The 20,611-nt window shown below is 43.2% G+C and overlaps 1 protein-coding gene across 6 annotated transcripts in view; it reads left to right on the forward strand.

Moving 5' to 3' along the window:
- Positions 1 to 16,714, forward strand: part of Mylk3 (myosin light chain kinase 3) — a 55,324-nt gene extending 38,610 nt beyond the window's left edge. For all 6 annotated transcript variants that reach the window (XM_016006550.3, XM_042277382.2, XM_006971752.4 and 3 more), the window contains exons 10-13: positions 4,912 to 5,040; positions 12,788 to 12,940; positions 14,838 to 14,970; positions 16,421 to 16,714. In XM_016006550.3, coding sequence (XP_015862036.3) covers positions 4,912 to 5,040; positions 12,788 to 12,940; positions 14,838 to 14,970; positions 16,421 to 16,480 — 475 coding nt within the window. In that variant the 3' untranslated portion in view covers positions 16,481 to 16,714. The remainder of the gene's footprint in view (positions 1 to 4,911; positions 5,041 to 12,787; positions 12,941 to 14,837; positions 14,971 to 16,420) is intronic.
- Positions 16,715 to 20,611: the final 3,897 nt, after the last annotated feature.

Here is a 20,611-nt window from a genome sequence, read left to right on the forward strand (position 1 = left end):
TAGATTCTGTGTGGAGATCAGAGGACAGCTTCCGGGAGCTGGTTCTTTTCTTCATGTGTATGGGTCCTAGGAGCCAAACTCAGGTCATCAGGCCTGGCAGCAAGCACATTCACCCAGAGTATCTTACTGGCTCTTATATATAATCTTTTTAAAAGATTGATTTATTCTATTATAAGTATATGCTGTTTTGTTTGCATGTGTGTCTGCATAAAATATGTGGGAGCCCACAGAGATAAGAAAAGGATGTCAGATCCCCTGGAACTGGAGTTACATATAGTTGTGAATTTCCATATAGGTGCTGGGAACTAAACCTGGGTCTTCTGAAAGAGCAGCCCGTGCTCTTCACCACCTAGTATTTCTCTAGCCCTCCTTATATGTAATTTTATTTTTTTAGATTTATTTGTTTATTTTGTATATAGCATGTATGACTACAGGTCAGAAGAGGGCACCAGATCTCATTACAGATGGTTGGGAGCCACTATGTGGTTGCTGGGAACTGAACTCAGGACCTCTGGAAGAGCAGTCAGTGCTCTTAACCTCTGAGCCATCTCTCCAGCCCCATAATTTTTAAAATATCTTAAAATCCACAGAACCTAAAGTGCACACAGTTTTACTTCCCAGTCTTGACAGTCTCAAGCCCAGGACAGGCACAGCTGGAAGCATGGGTTCCCAGAAGAGGCTACAGAAATCTGTGGTGCTGTGGGATGGTCTGTATGTCAAATGCTCTGATTGGTCAATAAATAAAACACTGAGTGGCCGGTGGCCAGGTAGGAAGTATAGGCAGGACTAACAGAGGGGAGAAAGGACGAAACAGGAAGACAGAGGGAGTCACTGCCAGCCGCCACCATGACAAGCAACATGTGAAGATGCCGGTAAGCCACGAACCACGTGGCAAGGTATAGATTTATGGAAATGAATAAATTTAAGCTATAAGAACAGTTAGCAAGAAGCCTGCCATGGCCATACAGTTTGTAAGCAATGTAAGTCTCTGTGTTTACTTGGTTGGGTCTGAGCAGCTATGGGACTGGCGGGTGACAAAGATTTGTTCTGACTGGGCAAGGCAGGAAAACTCTAGCTACACTGTGGTATTTAGGAAGACTGCCCACCACACCTCCAGTCTCAGTTAGGATGCTAACTAAAACCGATTCTCTAGTTGTGTGCCATCCTCCAAACTTCCCTCCAATCTTCTTTCCTCCAGGAAGGACTCTTCTTTGGGAATCACACATTTTCTGGGTAGTTCTGAGTATAGTAACTGTCTTAGTCAGGGTTTCTATTGCTGTGAAGAGACACCATGATCACGGCAACTCCTATAAGGAAAATATTTAATTGGGGTTCCTTGTTTACGGTTCAGAGGTTCAGTCTGTTTTCATCATGGTGGGAAGCATGGCAGCACACAGGCAGACACGGTGCTGGAGAAGCCCTGAGAGCCCTACATTTTGCAGGCAACAGGAAGTGGTCTTTGACACCTCAAACTTGTTCTGCAGTGAGGATGACCTTGACCTTTGAAGTCTTGATCTTCCTGCCCTCCCCTCTTTAGTGTTGGGATTATAGCAAGTGCCACCATGTAGCTTTGTTTATCGGTTTGTTAACGAGACAAGGTCTTATTATGTGGTCCTTGGCTGGCCTCAGACTTGTGATCTTCCTTCTTCAGTGCTAAGATTATGTGTGTGTGCCTTTGCAGCCAGATTTTCTGTCATCTTGATGGCATTTCCCACAAGGAGCTGTCTTTGCTGCTTTCTGATTTGCCAAGTATCCTCCCCTTTCCCCACCATCCACCTGGAAGCAGAGCTACTTGCCTGCAGTTAACCTCTGGCTTCTGCTCCTGCCTCTAGGCAACATCCTGAACCACAGTGGCAGTCTTTTCTGGTCACTTCTCCACTGGTTAAAGTGATACCTATTTGCAGGAGTGAAAGATAAATTTTATTGCCCCCACATGCTGTTGCTATAACAGAAGTTTGTCACCCCACCACCTTCAGTGAACAATATGAAACCCCTCTACCCACACAGTTGAAAATCACATTCTATTTATGATGTAGAAACCTGTGCCGGGCTGTAGCTAGAGTTTTTCTGGTCGTGCCTGGCCCATGGTCAGGACAAATCTCTCTCACCTGTCAGTCCCACAGCCGCCTAGACCCAACCGAGTAAACACAGAGAGACTTATATTACTTACAAACTGTATGGCCTCAGCGGGCTTCTTGTTATCTAGTTCTTCTATCTTAAATTAACCCATTTCTATCAATCTATAAGTTGCCACATGGCTCATGGCTTACCAATATCTTACATGTTGGTACTCATGGCAGCGGCTGGAAGCGTCTGTCGGACTCAGCCTTCCACTTCCCAGAATTCTCTTCTCTGCTTGTCCTACCTATACTTCCTGCCTGGCTACTGGCCAATAAGCATTTTATTTATACAGAGCAATATCCACAGCACTAGGCAATGGTGGCTGCATGCCTTTAATTCCAGCACTTGGGAGGCAGAGTCAGGCAGATCTCTGTGAGGCCAGCCTGGGCTACAGAGTGAGTTCCAGGAAAGTCTCTAAGCTACACAGAGAAACCTGTCTCAATAAGGAAGAAAGAGAGAGAGAGAGAGAGAGAGAGAGAGAGAGAGAGAGAGAGAGAGAGAGAAAGAGAAAGAAACCCTGCTTCATAGGTTCCTAAATAATGTCTCCTAAAGTTGAGATTATTTTGCATGTATTGCGCGTCTTCTACAAGAGAGTGGTGCTTTTCACCCTGTTTCTCTTTATCACCATTTGCCTCTAGCGGCCTTTTTAGACCTTTTCCATACTCACATTGTCCTCCATTCAGTGAAGTGCAGTGCCATAGAAGCACTGTGTATCTGGAAAAGCCGTAATAGCTAAACATTTTTTGATTCTCCAAAGCTCCCGCTTTGGATCCTTGTGGCATAACATTGTACTTAGTGGAGTGCGCATACAAGATTTGCAGGACACACTTCAATGCCAGTTGTCATATGAGCACTTAACAGTGAGACACTGAATTCAGAGCAAGAAGACGCTCGAAGCTTCACTAGAAGGTCCTGGTATGAGGAAAGCTTCTCTCATGGACAGGACTTGTCAGGTGCAGAGAGTGATATGCTGGCGAATGTTCAACTACCAGCTCAGAAGAGGAGGGAAGTGAGAACAGAGGGTTGACTTGTAATATTTTCCAGTTTTTATAAATTGATAAACACAATTAACTCTGGTGCTCTCTGAGAGCCAGAGCCAGTGTGAACAGGAGCTGTAGAGGGAAGTCAGGGGAGATGGCATTAGTTATGGCCTGAGAACAAATGTGTGAGTGTGAGCATGCTCAACTAAGGAGAACAGAGAACACAGTAGAAGATGAGAACACACACACACACACACAAAAGAAGACGAGAACACTAAAGAAGAAACTAGAATGTTAGGCTCAAAAGTTTGAAAGGCCACCGAATCTTACCACTCAGTAACTTCATTATGGTACCTTAAATCAGTATTATATCACCCAATTGGCAATTATTGCAGATCAAGTCTTAAAAAAATCTGGACAGCTAATTTTGAATATTTACCTACGAACCACTATTTGAGATAATTGAGCTGGCTCAGCATATATATATATATATATATATATACATATGTGTGTGTGTTTGTGTGTGTGTGTGTGTGTGGTGTGTGTGTGTGTGTGTGTGTGTGTATGGTGTGTGTGTGTTTTGCCTACATGTATGTATGTGCACATGTGCACAGTGTCCACAGAAGCCAGAAGAAGGCATTGGATTTCTTGGAACCAGAGTTACAAATAGCTGTGAGCCACCATGTGGGTTCTGGGAATCCGGGTCTTCTGCCAGAGCAGCAATCTCTTAACCACTGAGCCATCTCTCCAGCCCTTCAGTGAGGTCAGATATGCACCATGTTTCTCATTCTCTTCTCGTGGCAGTAACACAGGAGCAGTTATATCCTAGCTTGGAATCGACCCTGTGTAATTTTCCCCTCACATCTCATTGACTAAAGCAACTCCGATGGCCAGTCCCAGCATTAATGGAATGGAACCAGGTATTTCCACTTGTAGTGGAAGGACTATCACATCTCAGGATGCAGGGGATGGAAATGGGGTACAGGAAAGCACACATGTCTCCTGGATCCCTACTTTTAATTCTTTTGAAAACATGCTCAAAAGCATTGCTAGATCACATAATTCTATTTTTAATGTTTTGATTAGCTATCTCTCTGGGTTTTGTTTTGTTGAGAGAGAGTCTGTCATCCATGCTTGCCTAAGCTCATTGTAACTTATCCTGGTCTCACTCATCTCAGTCCTCATGTGTTAGCCTTTGGGGCATGAGAATCACAGTTCAAGACACCAACAGTGTCTGCTCCACTTCACATTCCTTACATTCCATAAAGGATCAGAATTCTCTACATTCTAGTCAACACTTGCTATAGTTTTTTTCCGTATGTATGTATGTATGTGTGTGTGTGTGTTTTAGTACTGTAGACATTTATATAGGTGCATATGGAACCACATTGTACTTTCGGTTTGTATTTCTCTAATGATTGCTGATGATGACTATGGTGTCTTTTCCTTACTATGATCCCTCTAGCACATTGTGCACACCAACAGAGTGCTCACTTTCCCGAAGCTCTGTCCCATTTGTTCGTACTCATTCATGTGGCTGCATGCCAAGCAAGATGTATTGGTCTCCTCTCATCTTCAGATTGTAAGTGGCCAAAAGGACCGTAGTTTTCTGGTCTACCACTAAATTTAAAAGGCTGGAAGGCATGTCTGAGGGTGCAATTATTCCCTGGGAAACTTTGTGTGTAGTATGAGTGTTGAGTTCAGGCAACATACTTGATAGGTAGGGTGGGGAAATGTTGCCTTTTAGAATCAGCATCTGCCCCCACACATTCTCTCCCATGGTACATTGCCGTCTCTCCTTTTTTCTCAGGTACAAGCCTCGGGAGAAGCTAAAGGTGAACTTTGGTACTCCGGAGTTCCTGGCCCCAGAAGTTGTTAACTATGAGTTTGTCTCATTCCCAACAGACATGTGGAGTGTGGGAGTTATCACCTACATGCTGTGAGTACTCAGGGACCTCGTTCTGGGTGGGGCTTGGATTAGCCACCTTACAGTTGGTACTTTTAGAAGCAGAAAATCACAATTTGGGAAGTGTTCTCAGGAACATTCATAGAGAAGCAGGGGAGTGAGACTGAAGAAAGGCAGTCAGCTGAGGGTGTGCCACAGCTGGATCTTCTAGATACTGAAGGAAAGTGAGGACATAGCTGTTCCTAGGTATGGTTGAGGAGGAGGTGTTAGTGCAGCTATGAGGAAGTGAACATCCAGAGTCGATTCATGCCTTTGAGTCATAGTAAAAGCCTGGGGATCCCAAGAAATGACTCTGGGTTAAAAGCATTAATAGTCTTCCCTCTGACCAGAGGGCTGGGTGTACAGACTGAACAGAGATGATTTCAGATGAGAAGCACTTTTAAATCTCTACTTAGAAGACAACCAAAGGGAATCTAGAATTTTGAGCTGTGACTGTGATAACAGTAGCAGGGTTCACCAGAGCTGGATCACTAGCTTGGCAGAACTCCACTGATTCATGTTAGAACTCTGAACTTCTGAAGTCTTAGTGTGACAATAACACAGAGAGGGAAAGACGTCAGAAACACTTCTCCCTTTTTGCACACCTCAGACCTTTACAGCTTGCATCGACTTTCTTAGACTCACAACTTACACAAATTTTAAACCTTTTCTTTTTCCATCTAATCATTTACCGTGAGACACAAGTGGTTGATTACTGAGAGCAGTCATTACAAAGCAAGTTCCTTTAAATAAAGGAAAAGTCTTTTTTTTTTTTTTTTTTTAAAAAAAAGTATACTGAAGCCTGTTTTGTGAGTTTATATCTCTCAGTGTGAAGTGTGTCAGCAAGGTAAACTGTGTCTGTCTTTCTCAGCTGGAGACCTAGTAGCTCTAGAAAAGTGAAGCCGAATTTTACATATGAAATGAGTGGGGCAGGCAGCTACAGCCTTAGGGGGGGAGCTGGGTGCTTGCTGCTGTTCACAGAAGGCCACAGTTAGCTGCCAATATTATCAGAGATCTGAGAAGGATAATTTAGCAGGAAGTATGATCCAAATGGCCTATGCATCGATTAAAATGACAATGACTTACTTCTACCTGGATGGTTTCCCTAGCCTCCCTTGGTCTTGATGGCTTCATTGGGGGCAGTGGTCATAGGTCACATAAGACAGCATAAGCTGCCAGACCCAGAAGGTCTCAGAGATTTTCCTGTGGAGGAGTGTTGTGCCCAGATTGTGACCCCCAGAGAGACCACCAAGGACGAGCATACCAGAATTCAAAAGCAAGGTTTATCTTTGTTACAAGTTGCATGACAGGGAACTCATCTCCAGCATTCACTCAGCGCAGTGAGTCAGGGAGGAGTTACTCTTCCTTGGGGAAGTTAGTTTTTATAGGCAAAACCCATGAAATTTCTTAGAGGGGAGGGGGTTAGTACGGGTCCATCCTTGATTGGTCCAGTTTTTCCTGGGCCTGGACTTTGTCTTATTTTACCTTGTCTGTTTGCCCTGTCAGGAGTTTTACAGCTCATCTCCGGGGTCTGGTAATGTTATCTCTGAAGAGGGGCATCTCGTGGTTAATTGATTACCACCAGACATTGTGACTTTGTTCTTTTGAAAACACCTGTCTTTACCCTCTGCAGGAAGGGAGAACTGACTCAGTTTTGTTTATTTTTAAGATATCTCTTTTCTCAGCTCTTTTGGGCTTCTGGAGAAATTGTGTCTGGGTCTTTTATCTCCAGTGTTGAGATTAAAGGCATGTGCCACCATATTCCCATCCCATTTAGTTTTGAGACAGGATCTCTATAGCCCAAACTGGCCTGTGTTATGCCCAGATCGAGTTCCCAAAGAAGCCAACGGAGACTTTAGGTACAGAATGCAAAAGCAAGGTGTATTCTAAGTTTACAAGCCTTGGCAGGGAGGTTGGAAGGAGCGCTCCCCTTTCTTTGTGAGGCTAATTCTTTTTTCTTTTTTCTTTTTCTTTTTTTATTTTACGTGAGGCTAATTATTAAAGGCACAGACCATATAATTCATTTTCCACAACCCACCTCCCTTTTTTAGTCTTTTGGTCAAATATCCTGACTCTGTGTTTTTTAAAGTCCCTGTAGTTGATACTGCCACCTGGGAAAAAGGGTTCTAAGTTCTTATTTACACTTAGGAATCCTGGTTTAAGCTTCTCTTTGTCTGTAGGGGATAGAGTGGGGGACTTTTACTGTTTCACAGAGGAGCCTGAGAAAACTGATATACCCTGTCAAGGCAGAGTAGGGTAACCAACCCAACAGGGTCCACAGTTTGGGCAAGGTCTTGGCAGCAGGTGAGGCATGGGGCAGTTCTTTTATCACAGTGACCACAATCCATGTAGAGTTGTCTATGTCCCATTGTCTTCTTTGGTTGTTGCTAGGAGCTGGCATTTCTATCATGGGAAGCTTTCTTCATTAAACACTTTAAATGCCACATTCAGTAGATTTCTGCAGAATTTGAGGACCATTATCTATTTGTATACCTGATCTAAACAAACCTTACTTGTTTTTAGTTACTTGCTTTAGGCTTGACCTTGAAAACATACACAAGAGGCTAAATAAAGCTTGTTACTAAATGAATTACATTTGCACTTAGCATGACTATGAGCCTAGTTCTGAGCACATTAAAGAATTTGGTCATTTTTATAAGGTGACTGACCTAACTTGCATGTCTTAATTATTTTTAACAGTTTACAAGTCAGTAGCTCTCATAAGATTAGGATTTTAGTTTTATTCCTGTTAAGTTTGAGCCTTAAAAATTTGAGTTGAAGATTCTTTACCATCAAAATAAAACTTTAGACCATAAATACAGTTCATAGAGAGACTGGAAACTTTAAATGAAATCCACAAAGGGATTGGAGACCATCTTTTCTTGATCCTTTTATAGTGCATGATTACAGAATATCACAGTTTCTTGTATGGCTCAATTTATCCAAATAGCTAAAGCTTAACAAAGTTAACAAAGACAAAGAGCCTAGACATAACGTATAGTCAGTTACTATCAACCCAAGTAGACCATGGGAATTTATAAATCTTATTTATCAAACATGCTATTCCTAATTTAAATTTTCTAGAAGCCTGGTGTTGAACACACTCAGCAAAGACATACATAGTTACACATACATCTCTAAATAAGTTTCTGTTAACCTGAGTAGACCTTTATAGCCTCAGGAATTTATCATCTCTCCTAAACTGAGATGTTTGGAGACCTGTTGTTGCCTCCTTAGTCTAAAAGGAGATACAATGATAACGAGAGGGCCTGGTAGGACTAAGAAGTTTTATGATTGTTGCTTTAGTTATTTTATACCACGTGGTCATCTTACTCAAGATGGTGGTGAAGTTACATGTATGTATCCTGTAACCTTAGTAAAGATGGCTGCCAGCCATGTGGTTGCTTCTGTCCTAATGAGATCTTCAGTCAAGATGGAGGCAAGCCTCATGTTGCTGTTTAAAACATCCATTTTCCTAAACATGAGTTGAATTCAAGTTACATATACAGTAAGTAGATCTATTTTTCTAAAAAAACGTTGAATCACTTATAGCAAATTAATATTAAACCTTTTGTTACAAGTTTTAAGCTTATTTTTTTGTTGCAGATTTTACAGATTCTTTAACCACACCCAATGAATTTACAAATCCTGAGATAAAGAGTGTTTATACAATAGTCTTAGAAGATTTCTTGAGAGCAGAATGCAGAGGAATTCTAGAAATAAAGGATTTTGAAGAGTGAAAAGTAGAGACTTTGGGGAGTATAGAGCAGAGAAAACTTAGATATAGAGATTTGGGGATCATTTGTTTGTATGGTGGCAGGAGCTGTTATGTTTTGGAAGAATTTGAAAACTGAGTGTACCAGTTTTTGGCCTTTGAACTACACTAAGTGATAGTTTTTAGTGGTGCTCTCACCCTGCAAGGAAAAGTCACGAAACAGGACAGAACCCACTAGCAAGAGTTTTATTGAGGAAGGGAGAAGGGATAGCGGTGTTCAGGGAAGGGGGGAGGGGGAAGGGGGACATGGGGCCTGCACCCCCCCCCCTTTTTTTTTTTTTTTTTTTTTTTTGGTTTTTCGAGACAGGGTCTCTATGTGTAGCTTTGGAGCCTGTCTTGGAACTCACTCTGTAGCCCAGGCAGGCCTCGAACTCACGGAGATCCGCCTGCCTCTGCCTCCAGAGAGCTGGGTTTGAAAGCATGTGCCACCACCACCCAGGGCCTGCCTTTTAAGGATCTCCTTGAGCCTACACACAAAGACCCACGTGGCTACTCCATAGATCATGTGGTCAAGTCGTGCATGATTTACGTGAGCAAGCAGAGTATGGGTCACATAGCATGTATGACCTGGAAATGGATACGTGGAAATGACTAAGTGGCATGCTTAATCATGGGGGCATGGCTGTAATTCCTATCACTGAGGCCACACCATTTGCAGCAAGACAGTGAGGTTTTAATAAAATCTCTGAGTCCAAGAACGAAAGGAGAAAGAGTTGAAAAATGAACTCCACCAAAGAGAGGGTTCCTCTAAGCTCCAAGAGGGAGCTGAGAGATGAGAACAGTGTAGCCATGAGGAACAGGGCTCACAATAGGAACTTTGCCTGAGGGAAGACTCATAAAGGCCACAAGGGTATAGAGAGGCTCAGGGACTGCGGCTCCTCAGGGGAGGCAAGGATGCTCCCAGGAAAGAGCTGACCACAAAGGGAGCAGAGGAGGTAAGTGTTGTGGTGACAAGAATTTCAATCCAGGGGGTCCCCATGCAAACTGAGAGGCTTGTCAGAGAGAAATGTCCCAACACAGAGCAGAGGTGTCCCCTTCCACGTGAGAGGGGCCGGGTAGGGCGAGAGGGGCTAGGCAGGGCGAGAGGAGCTTCCTGGCACACTGGTGGGGCTTTTTGTAGCAATAGTAGACAAAGCAGGCGGCTCCTGGGTGACACCCAGTAGAGGAGGAGAGATGAGTGGTTAGAGCAGGTAGAGGATACACAGCTGGGGAGGTGCACTGGGAGAGGCCTCTGGGAAAAGGGAGGGTTCCGATGGAGGGAGATGATGTGTAAGGGTTGTTGTGTAAGGGTTGCTTACATGGTGGGGCCCCAGAGGGCGTAGCAGCTTCTTAGTAGAGAGATGAGGATTTGGGAGGCCCCAAGAGCCAGAGAGAGGACATTTACCAAGTAGGTGAGGAAAGGCGGGTGGTTAGAGCAGGTAGAAGGAAGAAGCTATGAAGAGGAGGACTCTAGAATTTGGAGTCAAATCTGGTGGATGGCAGAAGCTGGCAGAAACAAATGATCCCACATCCCTCAGGATAGTCAGGTCAGCAGCTTGGTTTGGAGAGGCCGAGTCCCGTGGAAGGGATCTCAACTGCCAATCCTGTGGTTTAGGCACTAGAAGAATGAAAATGAGGCTTGACCACTGCTAGGAATGGTTGTGGAAAAGGGTTTAATGTAGATATGAGGAAGAGGAAGCCGGGCGGTGGTGGCGCACGCCTTTAATCCCAGCACTCGGGAGGCAGAGCCAGGCGGATCTTTGTGAGTTCGAGGCCAGCCTGGGCTACCAAGTGAGTTCCAGGAAAGGCGCAAAGCTACACAGAGAAACCCTGTCTCGAAAAACCAAAAAAAAAAAAAAAAAAAAAAAAAAAAAAAAAAAAGATATGAGGAAGAGGACAGCCAGAGGCACCTGGAAGGGTCCAGACTGAACTGGACTGTGGTGCGCATGCATGGGGGGAGGGGGCGGGGAGGGGGGCGGGCGAGGAAGTGGATCAAGAGAGGAGCTGTGTACCAAGATGACAAGAGCAAGCCAAGAGAGCCAAGAGGAGAACCAGGAGCAAGGAACAGAGCCAAGAGCCAAGAGAGCTTCGGCCAAAATGGCTGAGTTCTATAAGGAAGGGAAGCTGGGAGAAGCAAAGCCCAGCAGCCCCTAGGAGGGAGAGGTTTAGGGTAAGGGGGTGGGATGAGAAGTGCTGGAGGAGCCACAGGTAGAGGGAGACTTCTCCTGGGCTTCTTTGAGATCTAACATTAACAACTAAAAGTGACTCAATGTATCAATAGCACAGAAGTCAAGTACACCTGTGCAAGGTTGGGAAACTCTTGAATCCATTGTGGGACACCCCTCAGGGTTATTCTATCAGAGGGGTAAAAGGGTTGAATGTTTACAACCACAGCTCTTACTAGTTTGTATTTTATTTATTTATTTATTTATTTATTTATTTATTTATTTATTTATTTATTTATTTATTTATTTATTTATTGGCTTTTTGAGACAGGGTTTCTCTGTGTAGCTTTGGAGCCTTTCCTGGATCTCACTCAGTAGCCCAGGCTGGCCTCGAACTCACGGAGATCTGCCTGTCTCTGCTCTTACTAGTTCTTATTTGTGGGTTGTTCTTAAGTGCTGGGCCTGAGTTAATTTCCTGATATTTCTGGGTAGTGAAAAGAAGCTTCAGTTGGAAAGATGTCAAGCAAAGAAATGCATGTGCTGGGTACCGGCCAGCTGGGTACCGGCCAGGGAAGGTGTGCATTACAGGGTGGTGTAACTGTGTCACTTCTGACACAGAGTAGCCTCTTTTCTCTCTCTGACTAGATTTCCTCAGCTTTTCCTTAAGCCTTCTCTGGTTTCATTCTTGTTGCTGTGATAAAACCCAGATGGACACAATTTAGGGGAGGACAGAGTTTCAGATTACTGCCAACACTGAGAGAAGTCAGGGCAGGAGCTCAGGGCAGAAACCGTAGAGGAATGCTGCTTGTGGCCCATTCATACACCTGTGCTTAGCTAGCTTTCTTTTCTAGCCTGGGGAATGGTACTGTCCATAGTGGGCGGGGTCCTCCTACATCAATTTAACAATCAAGACAGTCCCTACAGGCCAGTCTGATCTGGGGGATCCTTCAACTGAGATTCCCTTTTCAGGTAACTCTGGGCTGTGTCAAGCTGACAGCTAAAGCTAACTAATACAGGGGCCAATATCATGTTTGGCTTCTTATCTTTTTTTTTTTTTTTTTTTTTGTTTTTTCGAGACAGGGTTTCTCTGTGTAGCTTTGCGCCTTTCCTGGAACTCACTTGGTAGCCCAGGCTGGCCTCGAACTCACAGAGATCTGCCTGCCTCTGCCTCCTGAGTGCTGGGATTAAAGGCGTGCACCACCACTGCCCGGCTTGGCTTCTTATCTTATTCTTACTGTACTGTACCATATGTTCCTGCACTTTGTGTCCACTGTACCAGGCTAGGGAAGCTTGAAGTCTTAAAGTCAGTCAGTTAGATTATCTTGTCTCCCTGCATTAGCCTGAGCATAGTAAAGCCAATATTTCATTGGCTTGAAGGACAATAATATCTATTAGAGCCTGGCTGTCCCAGAGCTATTTTTAAATAAATACACATACTTGGCATGGTGGTGCACACCTTTAATCCCAACACACAGGAGACATAGGCAGGCAGATCTCTGTGAGTTCAAGGATAGCCTGGTCTACATAGTGAGTTACAGGATGGCCAAGGCTAACTAGAGAGACACAGTCTCAAAAAACAAAGACAACAACAAAAATAAATAACTACATACTGGATAAGTGGACACATTGTATTAGACTCCATTTTACAGTTACTCTAGAGATAAGGGAAGGGTTGCATGTTATAAATTGTTGAGACCATCCTTTCTCCATCCACCTCCTTCACGTGAACATGTGGAGCCATATGCAATGAAGATGTAATAGAAGTAGAGCATGTGATACAGTGAGCTTGTGACACACTCATGGTTCTTTCTCTCCTCCACAGACTCAGTGGTTTGTCCCCATTTCTAGGGGAAACAGATGCAGAGACCATGAATTTTATTGTGAACTGTAGCTGGGATTTCGATGCTGATACCTTCAAAGGACTATCAGAAGAAGCCAAGGACTTTGTTTCCCGGTTGCTGGTCAAAGAGAAGAGGTATTTTTTAGTTGCTTGTCACTCAGTGGCCATTATAATGAACCCTGATCTGCGTGCTGAGCTGGGGTGCTAAGTTCTTTCTTTTTGGGGGATTTCTTAGTCCACTACTCAGTGGGACATTAAAAGGGGCAGCAGCAGGACAAAGGGAATTACTCTAAAAACAATAGGCAAGACAGAGTCTTAGACATAGGTATATATTACAAGTGAGTCCTATTTCCAAGTTTTCACTTACATTAAGCTAATGCTGAAAAGAAAGTTGAGATATTATAGCCTAGCTCTTTCTCTGTCCCACCAGCCAGCTCCCAAATAATGGCACTGAGACTTACTATTAATTACAAATGCTCGGCCTTAGCTTAGGCTTGTTCCACTAGCTCTTTTAACTTAATTTAACCTGCTTCTATTCATCTATATTTTGCCTTGGGGCTTTTTACCCTTTTTTCATTCTGTATGTCCTACTATCCTGCTTCCTCTGTGTCTGTCTGGTTGGTCCCTGGCATCTCCCCCATATCTTTTTTCTTTCTGTTTCCCTCTGTCTCTCTGAGGCCTAGATTCCCCCTCCTACTTACTCTCTTTGCCCAGAAGTACCACTTTTACCTCCTGCCTAGCTATTGGCCATTTAGCTTTTTATTAGACCAATCAGGTGCCTTAGGCAGGCAAGGTAAACAAATACACACATCTTTACATAGTTAAACAAATATTCTGTAAACAAATGTAACACATCATTACATAATTAAACTAATATTCTATAACATAAACAAATGCAACACATATTTATGTAATTAAACTAATATTCCACAACATAAACAAATGCAACACATCTTTACATAGTTAAACTAATATTTCTCAACAATATATGAAGATGTCATCCTTCAGAATACAAGTCTGAGTACTTCATTTCTTGGCCACAAAGGCCTTTTTAGACTTCAGCAGCACCTTAGGGTGACTACTGTTGTGATGAAACACCATGACCAAAAACAAATTTGGGTAAGAAAGGGTTTATTTCACTCACAGTTCCATGAAACAGTTTGTTATCCAAAGCAGTGAGGGCAGGAACACTCAAGCAGGGCAGGAACCTGGAGGCCGGAGCTGATGCCGAGACCATGGACGGGTGCTGCTTACTGGCTTGTTCACCATAGCTTGCTCAGTCTGTTTTCTTATAGAACTCAGGACCACCAGCCAAGGGATGACATCACCCACAATGGGCTGGGCCCTCCTCCATTAATCACTAATCAAAAAAATGCTCTACAGCCCCATCTTATGAAGGTATTTTCTCAGTTGAGGATCCCCCTCCTCTCAGATGACCTTTGCTTGTGTCAAGTTGACTTAAAATTAGACAGCACAAGCAGCTCAACCAAGGTCATAGATTGAGCCATTGAGTTTTTTGGTACTCAGACATAAAATAATTGAAAATAACCAATGGCAACAAAAGTACACTCCCAGGAGAAAGGTCCAAGAGTCCAGTCTTTAGGAAAGCTCACTGCTCTCTGATCTTCAGAGTTTCCTGCTGTAAAAACTTTCTAGGTGAAAACCCCAAACCTGTAATGCAGATGAGCTGGCTGATGCCTTTAAAGACTCTGCCAGGAGAAATGGGTTTTGTTCAAGCATCACATTCTCCTAAAAGCAATCCAAGCAGGCTTTCCTTTGCTCTGCCTTAGCTTCCCAGCCTTCCACGGGAGGTGGTGTGAGTCAGCTGGATGAAAGCTTACCAGGAGGTCAGGACACTTCACTGACAGATTCCTGGCTCTTGTAAGGAGGGGTGTGTTGGGCGCATGGTGTGAATCTGCCTGAGTGATGAACCTGTTCCATTGACTCAGACCTCCTATCCAACAGAACAGACGTTTGGGCAATTCTCAAAGGTTAATGCAACTCAATGTTTCAACTGTGTTTGACTCCACAGCTGCAGGATGAGCGCCACCCAGTGTCTGAAACACGAGTGGTTAAACCATCTGCCCACCAAAGCCTCGGGATCCAACGTTCGTCTCAGATCCCAACTGTTGCTGCAGAAATATATGGCCCAGAGTAAATGGAAGGTATTTTGTCTTGTGTCCTTGGAAAGAATTACAGCCAAGTTTTAACTAAGACATGGATTCTAAGTATAAGGATTATTTAAAGGGAAAACTTCTCTCTCATGTCATAGATGCTAGCTGGATTAAAAGATGCCACAGGGCTGGGCATGATGGTGCACACCTTTAATCTCAACAGTCTGAGAGGCAGAGCAAGAGGGAGGCAGATCACTGAGTTCAAGGCTAGCGTAGTCTATATATCAAGTTCCAGGACAGCCAGGGTTACCAAGTGAGACCAGATTCCAAAACAAACAAACAAACAAACAAACAAACAAACAAACAAACATGCTACAGATTAGAAATCTGGCATAAAAGTGATATGAGCCCTTAGTCATCTGAATTCTTGAAGTACCAGGATGAAATTAAGTGCATATTCTCAGCAGTGATTGTAGGGAGGATCCTGGCTTAGCTGTGTGTAGCTTGAGGCTTGATCTTATCACATGTCAGAAATGTGAGATGGGAAAGCCATATTTTAAGTGTTATTCACCACAGATCTGTTTGTTACCACTGACACAGAACCTATCTTAACAGCAGTTGTTTCCCAGGGAACTAGCTTCCCAAAGTGTTGTTGTTGACTTAGATCCCCATGGGGAAAAACAACAACAGGATTTTGTGCTGGGCTCAGCATGTCTGAGGCTCTGGGTTCAAATTTCAGCATCTAGCAAACAAACAAACAACAAGAAGCCCCCACAAAACCCCCTCCCCCAACTCAGAAATAGACAATGGAAGCAGAATCCCTTTCCCTGGAGTCAGACCTTAAGCATAAATATGCACACAGCCGTGTGTAAAATGTTTGTTTTACACTACTCCAACAGTGTAGGACAGCCTATTTTCTGTTCTGCACCATTTGCTTAAAAAAAAAAAAAAGCTGTACATGTTGGATTTGATGGCCTCTTGGTGATTTAGGAGTCACAATTTTGAAAACATGTTCCAGAGAGCTCTATTTTCTGCTTGAAAGGACAGAATAATTTTCTTCTCAATCAAGGCCCAGAATGTGATTGTTGACTATTCTGAAAACCTGGCCTCCTTTAGAGTACCAATTTTATTTGTTTTTCCTTTTATTGAAAATAGATTTTTTTTCTCTTACATAATATATTCTGATTATGGTTTCCCCTCCCTCTACTCCTCCCAGTCACTCCCCACCTCCCCTCCCTTCTGGATCCACCCCCTTTCTGTCTCTCGTTAGAAACAAACAGGCTTCTAAGGGATAATAATATAATATAATAAAAGACAAAACAAACAGAAGGAAAAGAGCCCAAGAGACAGCACAAGAATCAGAGACCCACTTACTACTAGAGTACCATTTTTGAATATGCCTACAAGTCTAGATTTGTCTGTTTTTTCATCATTTTCTCTTAAGTACTCTATCTAAAGATACACCTTTCTTCTTTTATTCCCTTCCCTCCTTTACTTCAAGAAACATTTCCACGTGGTGACTGCAGTCAACAGGTTAAGGAAATTTCCAACGTGTCCCTAATCTTCAACTCTGCTGCTCCACTGGGCCCAGGAAGTTTTGAGGCAACATGAGGTGGTAATATGAAGAGATTATTCAAGATTTTATGTAGTCTGGTCTTTTGCTATTATTGATTCTTCTTGGTTTGCAAAGAATGATGGAAGAAAGAGAGAGAAAGAAAAGAAGAAAAAAGAAAAAGAAAAGGAAGAAAGCAAGGGAGGAAAAAAGATTGCTGCTGCCTTCCTTGTGGATGAAAAGTTTTTTTTTTTTTTTTTTTTTTTTTTTTTTTAAGCCTTAGGAACATTTCTCTACCTTGTAAGATCAACAGATCCGATAAGCTGCTACCTCCCCAGTACCCTTACTTTTAGTAATAAGGGAAGGCATGCTCAGGATGGGCAAGGGAAGTCCTACTTGGCTTTTGTCAAATTAGAATTCTAAACTTGTCATGATTAAATAACTCAGTAGGGAGGGAAGTATGGATCTGGAAAGTGTTAGGAGCAAGAGCGGGGAATGAACATGATCAGAACATATTGTATGAAATTCTCAAAGAATTAATAAAATATATTTTAAAAGGGGAATCAGTAGATTTGAGCTGCTTGCAACTGGTCAGAGAAGCTCCTTTCTGCAGTGGGTGGCAATTAGTGCAAAGACTTGGAGCTGGTCAGGGGAGGAGTAAATAAGTGACATAAGTGACTGGGAGGCTCAGCTCTGGGTGAGTCATCTTATTTACCTCCCACCATCCAAGGCTCAGGGAGAGCCCCAGAAGAGAGGGCAGAAAGAATCTAAGAGTTGGAGAGGAGGGTGAGTGAGTGCTATGAAATGCTGTTTTCTAGACATGACATGACCTTTGCAGGCATCCAACTCACAGCATTTGTAGCTACAAGATCAAGTCGGTCAAAATTCAAGCATGGATGGAAGGGAACTCCTGAGGCTCACCCCTATTGGTGGAGCTTTTGGCAATCGGTAGCTGATGAGGTAGGAAAAATCATTCTCCTTCAGCCTTTGTAGTAGTTGTTCATGCCCCAGTGGATACTACATACCCATGTGCATATGGGCGGTACTAGTTAGACTTGGGATATTACTAATAGCAAAAAATAAATGAAAAGAGGCCGTCAAGCTGGGGGGGGGGATGGGGTGGGAGGACATTAGGGAAAATTAGAGGCAGGTAGATGGATATGATCAATATGCATTGTACTACTGTATGCAGTGTTCAAAGAATAAACAATATAATTTAAAAAAGAACCCAGTAGATCCTTTTGCAAAGAAAGGCATGTCAATGTTTCTCCCAATGCAAAGACCTCCAGTGTCAAGAATTCCTAGAATTATGACTGACTTAAGGCCAACAATCTCATACTGTTCCACTCTGCTCTCAGGATATCTGAGAAGAACCCTCAAATGTTTTAACATCTCTTTTAAGATTCAACATTGGCCAGGTGGTGGTGGTACACTCCTTTAATCCCAGCACTTGGAGCGGGGCGGGGCAGAGGCCGGAGGATCTCTGGGTTCAAGGCTAGTCTGGTCTACAGAGTGAGTCCCAGGACAGCCAGGACTACACAGAGAAACCTTGTCTCAAAAAAACAAAAGGAAAGGAAAAAAAAATCAGCTAGGTACAGTGACTACACCTGTAATCTCAACCTCAAAAGTCTGAGGCAGGAGGATTTCAAGTTTGAGGTCAGCTGAGCTACATGCTGAGACACTGTCTCAAAAAGCCCTTCCAGTTAAATAGAAAACAAAAAGAACCAACATCAACCTACATTTCTTCAGTATTATTTGGGATTTTATAGCCTATCAGCCTTCATGACCAAATCTGATTATTTTGAATGTGCTTTTAAAACTTGATATGCACCCCCAGCTTCTCTTCTAATTCTTACCCACACTGACATCTTCTTTCTTGGTTATGAATTTCTAGTCTCGTAAGTCTGGACACTGGTGTACACTGTATGGAAGAAAAAGATAGCTGTAATGTCTAGCTTTTTGATAGAAACTCAGAAATGACCCATCGCAGAGCAATGAAGGGAAATTGCTTTCCTCTAGCCTGTGCATAGTTTAAATAGATATTTCTTTTTTTTTTATTTTTTATTTTTTTTGGTTTTTCGAGATAGAGTTTCTCTGTGTAGCTTTGGAGCCTGTCCTGGAACTCACTCTGTAGCCCAGGCTGGCCTTGAACTCACAGAGATCCACCTGCCTCTGCCTCCCGAGTGCTGGGATTAAAGGCGTGCACCGCCGCCGCCGCCCGACTTTAAATAGATATTTCTAGATGCCAATCTATGAAGCCACTGTGGTATGTGCTGCCTTTTGTCCACAGAGAAGACTGTTCTCAATGTGGTGAGCAACTATCACACTGCCAACTTCTCATGTGCACTTGAATATTTTGCCAACTTGTGAAGTGATTTAAAACTAAATCATTCTAATTTCCTTGTTTCTTATTTATGTGTAATATCTCTAATACTTTGTGTGTGTCAGTGTGTATTCACACATGTGTGCATGTTCCCATGGGGCCAGAGGTCAGTGTTGAGTGTCTTCCTCAATTGTTCTATGCTCCCTACTTTGGCTAGAACAGCTAGCCAGCAAGCCCCTGGGGTGCCCCTGTCTCTGATGCTTAGTACTGGATTACAGACTTTGACATGGGTGCTGGGGGTTAAGTTTGGGTCTTAATGCTTATATGGCAAACAGTTTATCCCCTGAGCCATCTCTCCAGCCCTATGTCTTTGCCTAAGAAACAATTTTTCTCAAGAAGCCTCTATTACCGAATACCCTCATATTTTAGTTGCAGGAAGTGGAGAAATCAAGGGGGTCCTGAGCTCTAACTGGCTGGAATTCCTAGTGCTGGAAGGGGCCCTATAAGCTGCCGAATTGTCACCAACAGTCTAGCTTAGCGATGGAATCTACCTGTTAGGCTAGCACCATGCCAGGTAAGATGTGCCCAGTGACCTTGTAGTGATACAGCTCCCCCTTCACAGGATGCATTGCATTCTTCCTCTTGTAGAAAAGGGCGAAATCCTGTGTCTTGGAAAGACCTGGGCCCCAGTGAGGAGTCTGTTGTTCGGGTGGATGGAAACGATGGTCCCTATTAGATTGCCCTCTAAACATTTGTGCTCATACCCATGTACCGTGGCTGCTTTCAGCCTTGAGAAGGTCTTGTTACAGTGGATGTCTACCTGGTCAAAGCACTAGGAGCAAGCGGCTGTTACTGTGGTCTTCACTATTGATTTGGCACAGCATCCCAATGTCAGAGAAAAACATAATCATACATGCATATCAAACCCTCAAGGTCCAGGAAACCCTGCAGAAGAGCGGGAAAATGTAAAAACTGGAAGAAAAGGTGGAGTGGGGTATAGTTATTTTCTCTTGACCTTTATGTGGTCATTGATGCCTTGAAGCAGAGGTGTTAAGTAGGTGACCTATGGGAAACCTTGGCCCACAGTCATAGCAGCAAAGGAAACAGCATAACTGACATCTAGATCAGGCAGAGGTACTCCACTTCTTGGCTTCTCATGGGCCATGTTGAGTAAAGGATTATTTTGGGCCACATATTAAACACAGAAACAACAATAAAAGCTGGTGAGAAAAAGTTCGTGTATAATTTTATGATATCCACCTCCACAGATAAGCAAAAGTTTCCTCATGTAATAGTCATAATTATATGGTGCTCCATTTAGATTCTAAATTTTAGAGAGTCTTTTTAATTGCTGAGCAGGTCCCAAGTTTGAGATCAATTAGTAAAACGACTACACCTAAGTAATACAACTTCATCAATTTTTTTTTTTTGCTATAAAAGTGAAAAAAGAATAACAACACTAGTGGGACATTGATGTCGTATTCACAAGATGAACTCACCGGCGCTTGTAGCTGCGGCTGCTTATCCTGTGTTTTGGTTTTAATTTTACTCTTGCTGAATTTCATTCTTCAAAGTAGCTGCTCACAAATATGAGTGCCATCAGAAAGTAAGGACATGAATGAGTCATGTTGCGAACCAAAGGATATTTGTCCCTGGAAAGACAGGATTCTATAGTGTAGTAAAGAAGCTGGGCATGGTGGCACACACCTTTTGTCCCAGCGCTGGGAGACAGAGGCAGGTGGATCCCTGTGAGTTCAGTCAGCTTGCTCTATAGAGTGAGTTCCAGGACAGCCAGGGCTATGTAGAGAGACTCTGTC

The sequence above is a fragment of the Peromyscus maniculatus genome, chromosome 5 (assembly GCF_049852395.1).
Source record: "Peromyscus maniculatus bairdii isolate BWxNUB_F1_BW_parent chromosome 5, HU_Pman_BW_mat_3.1, whole genome shotgun sequence".
Taxonomy (NCBI): Eukaryota; Metazoa; Chordata; class Mammalia; order Rodentia; family Cricetidae; genus Peromyscus; species Peromyscus maniculatus.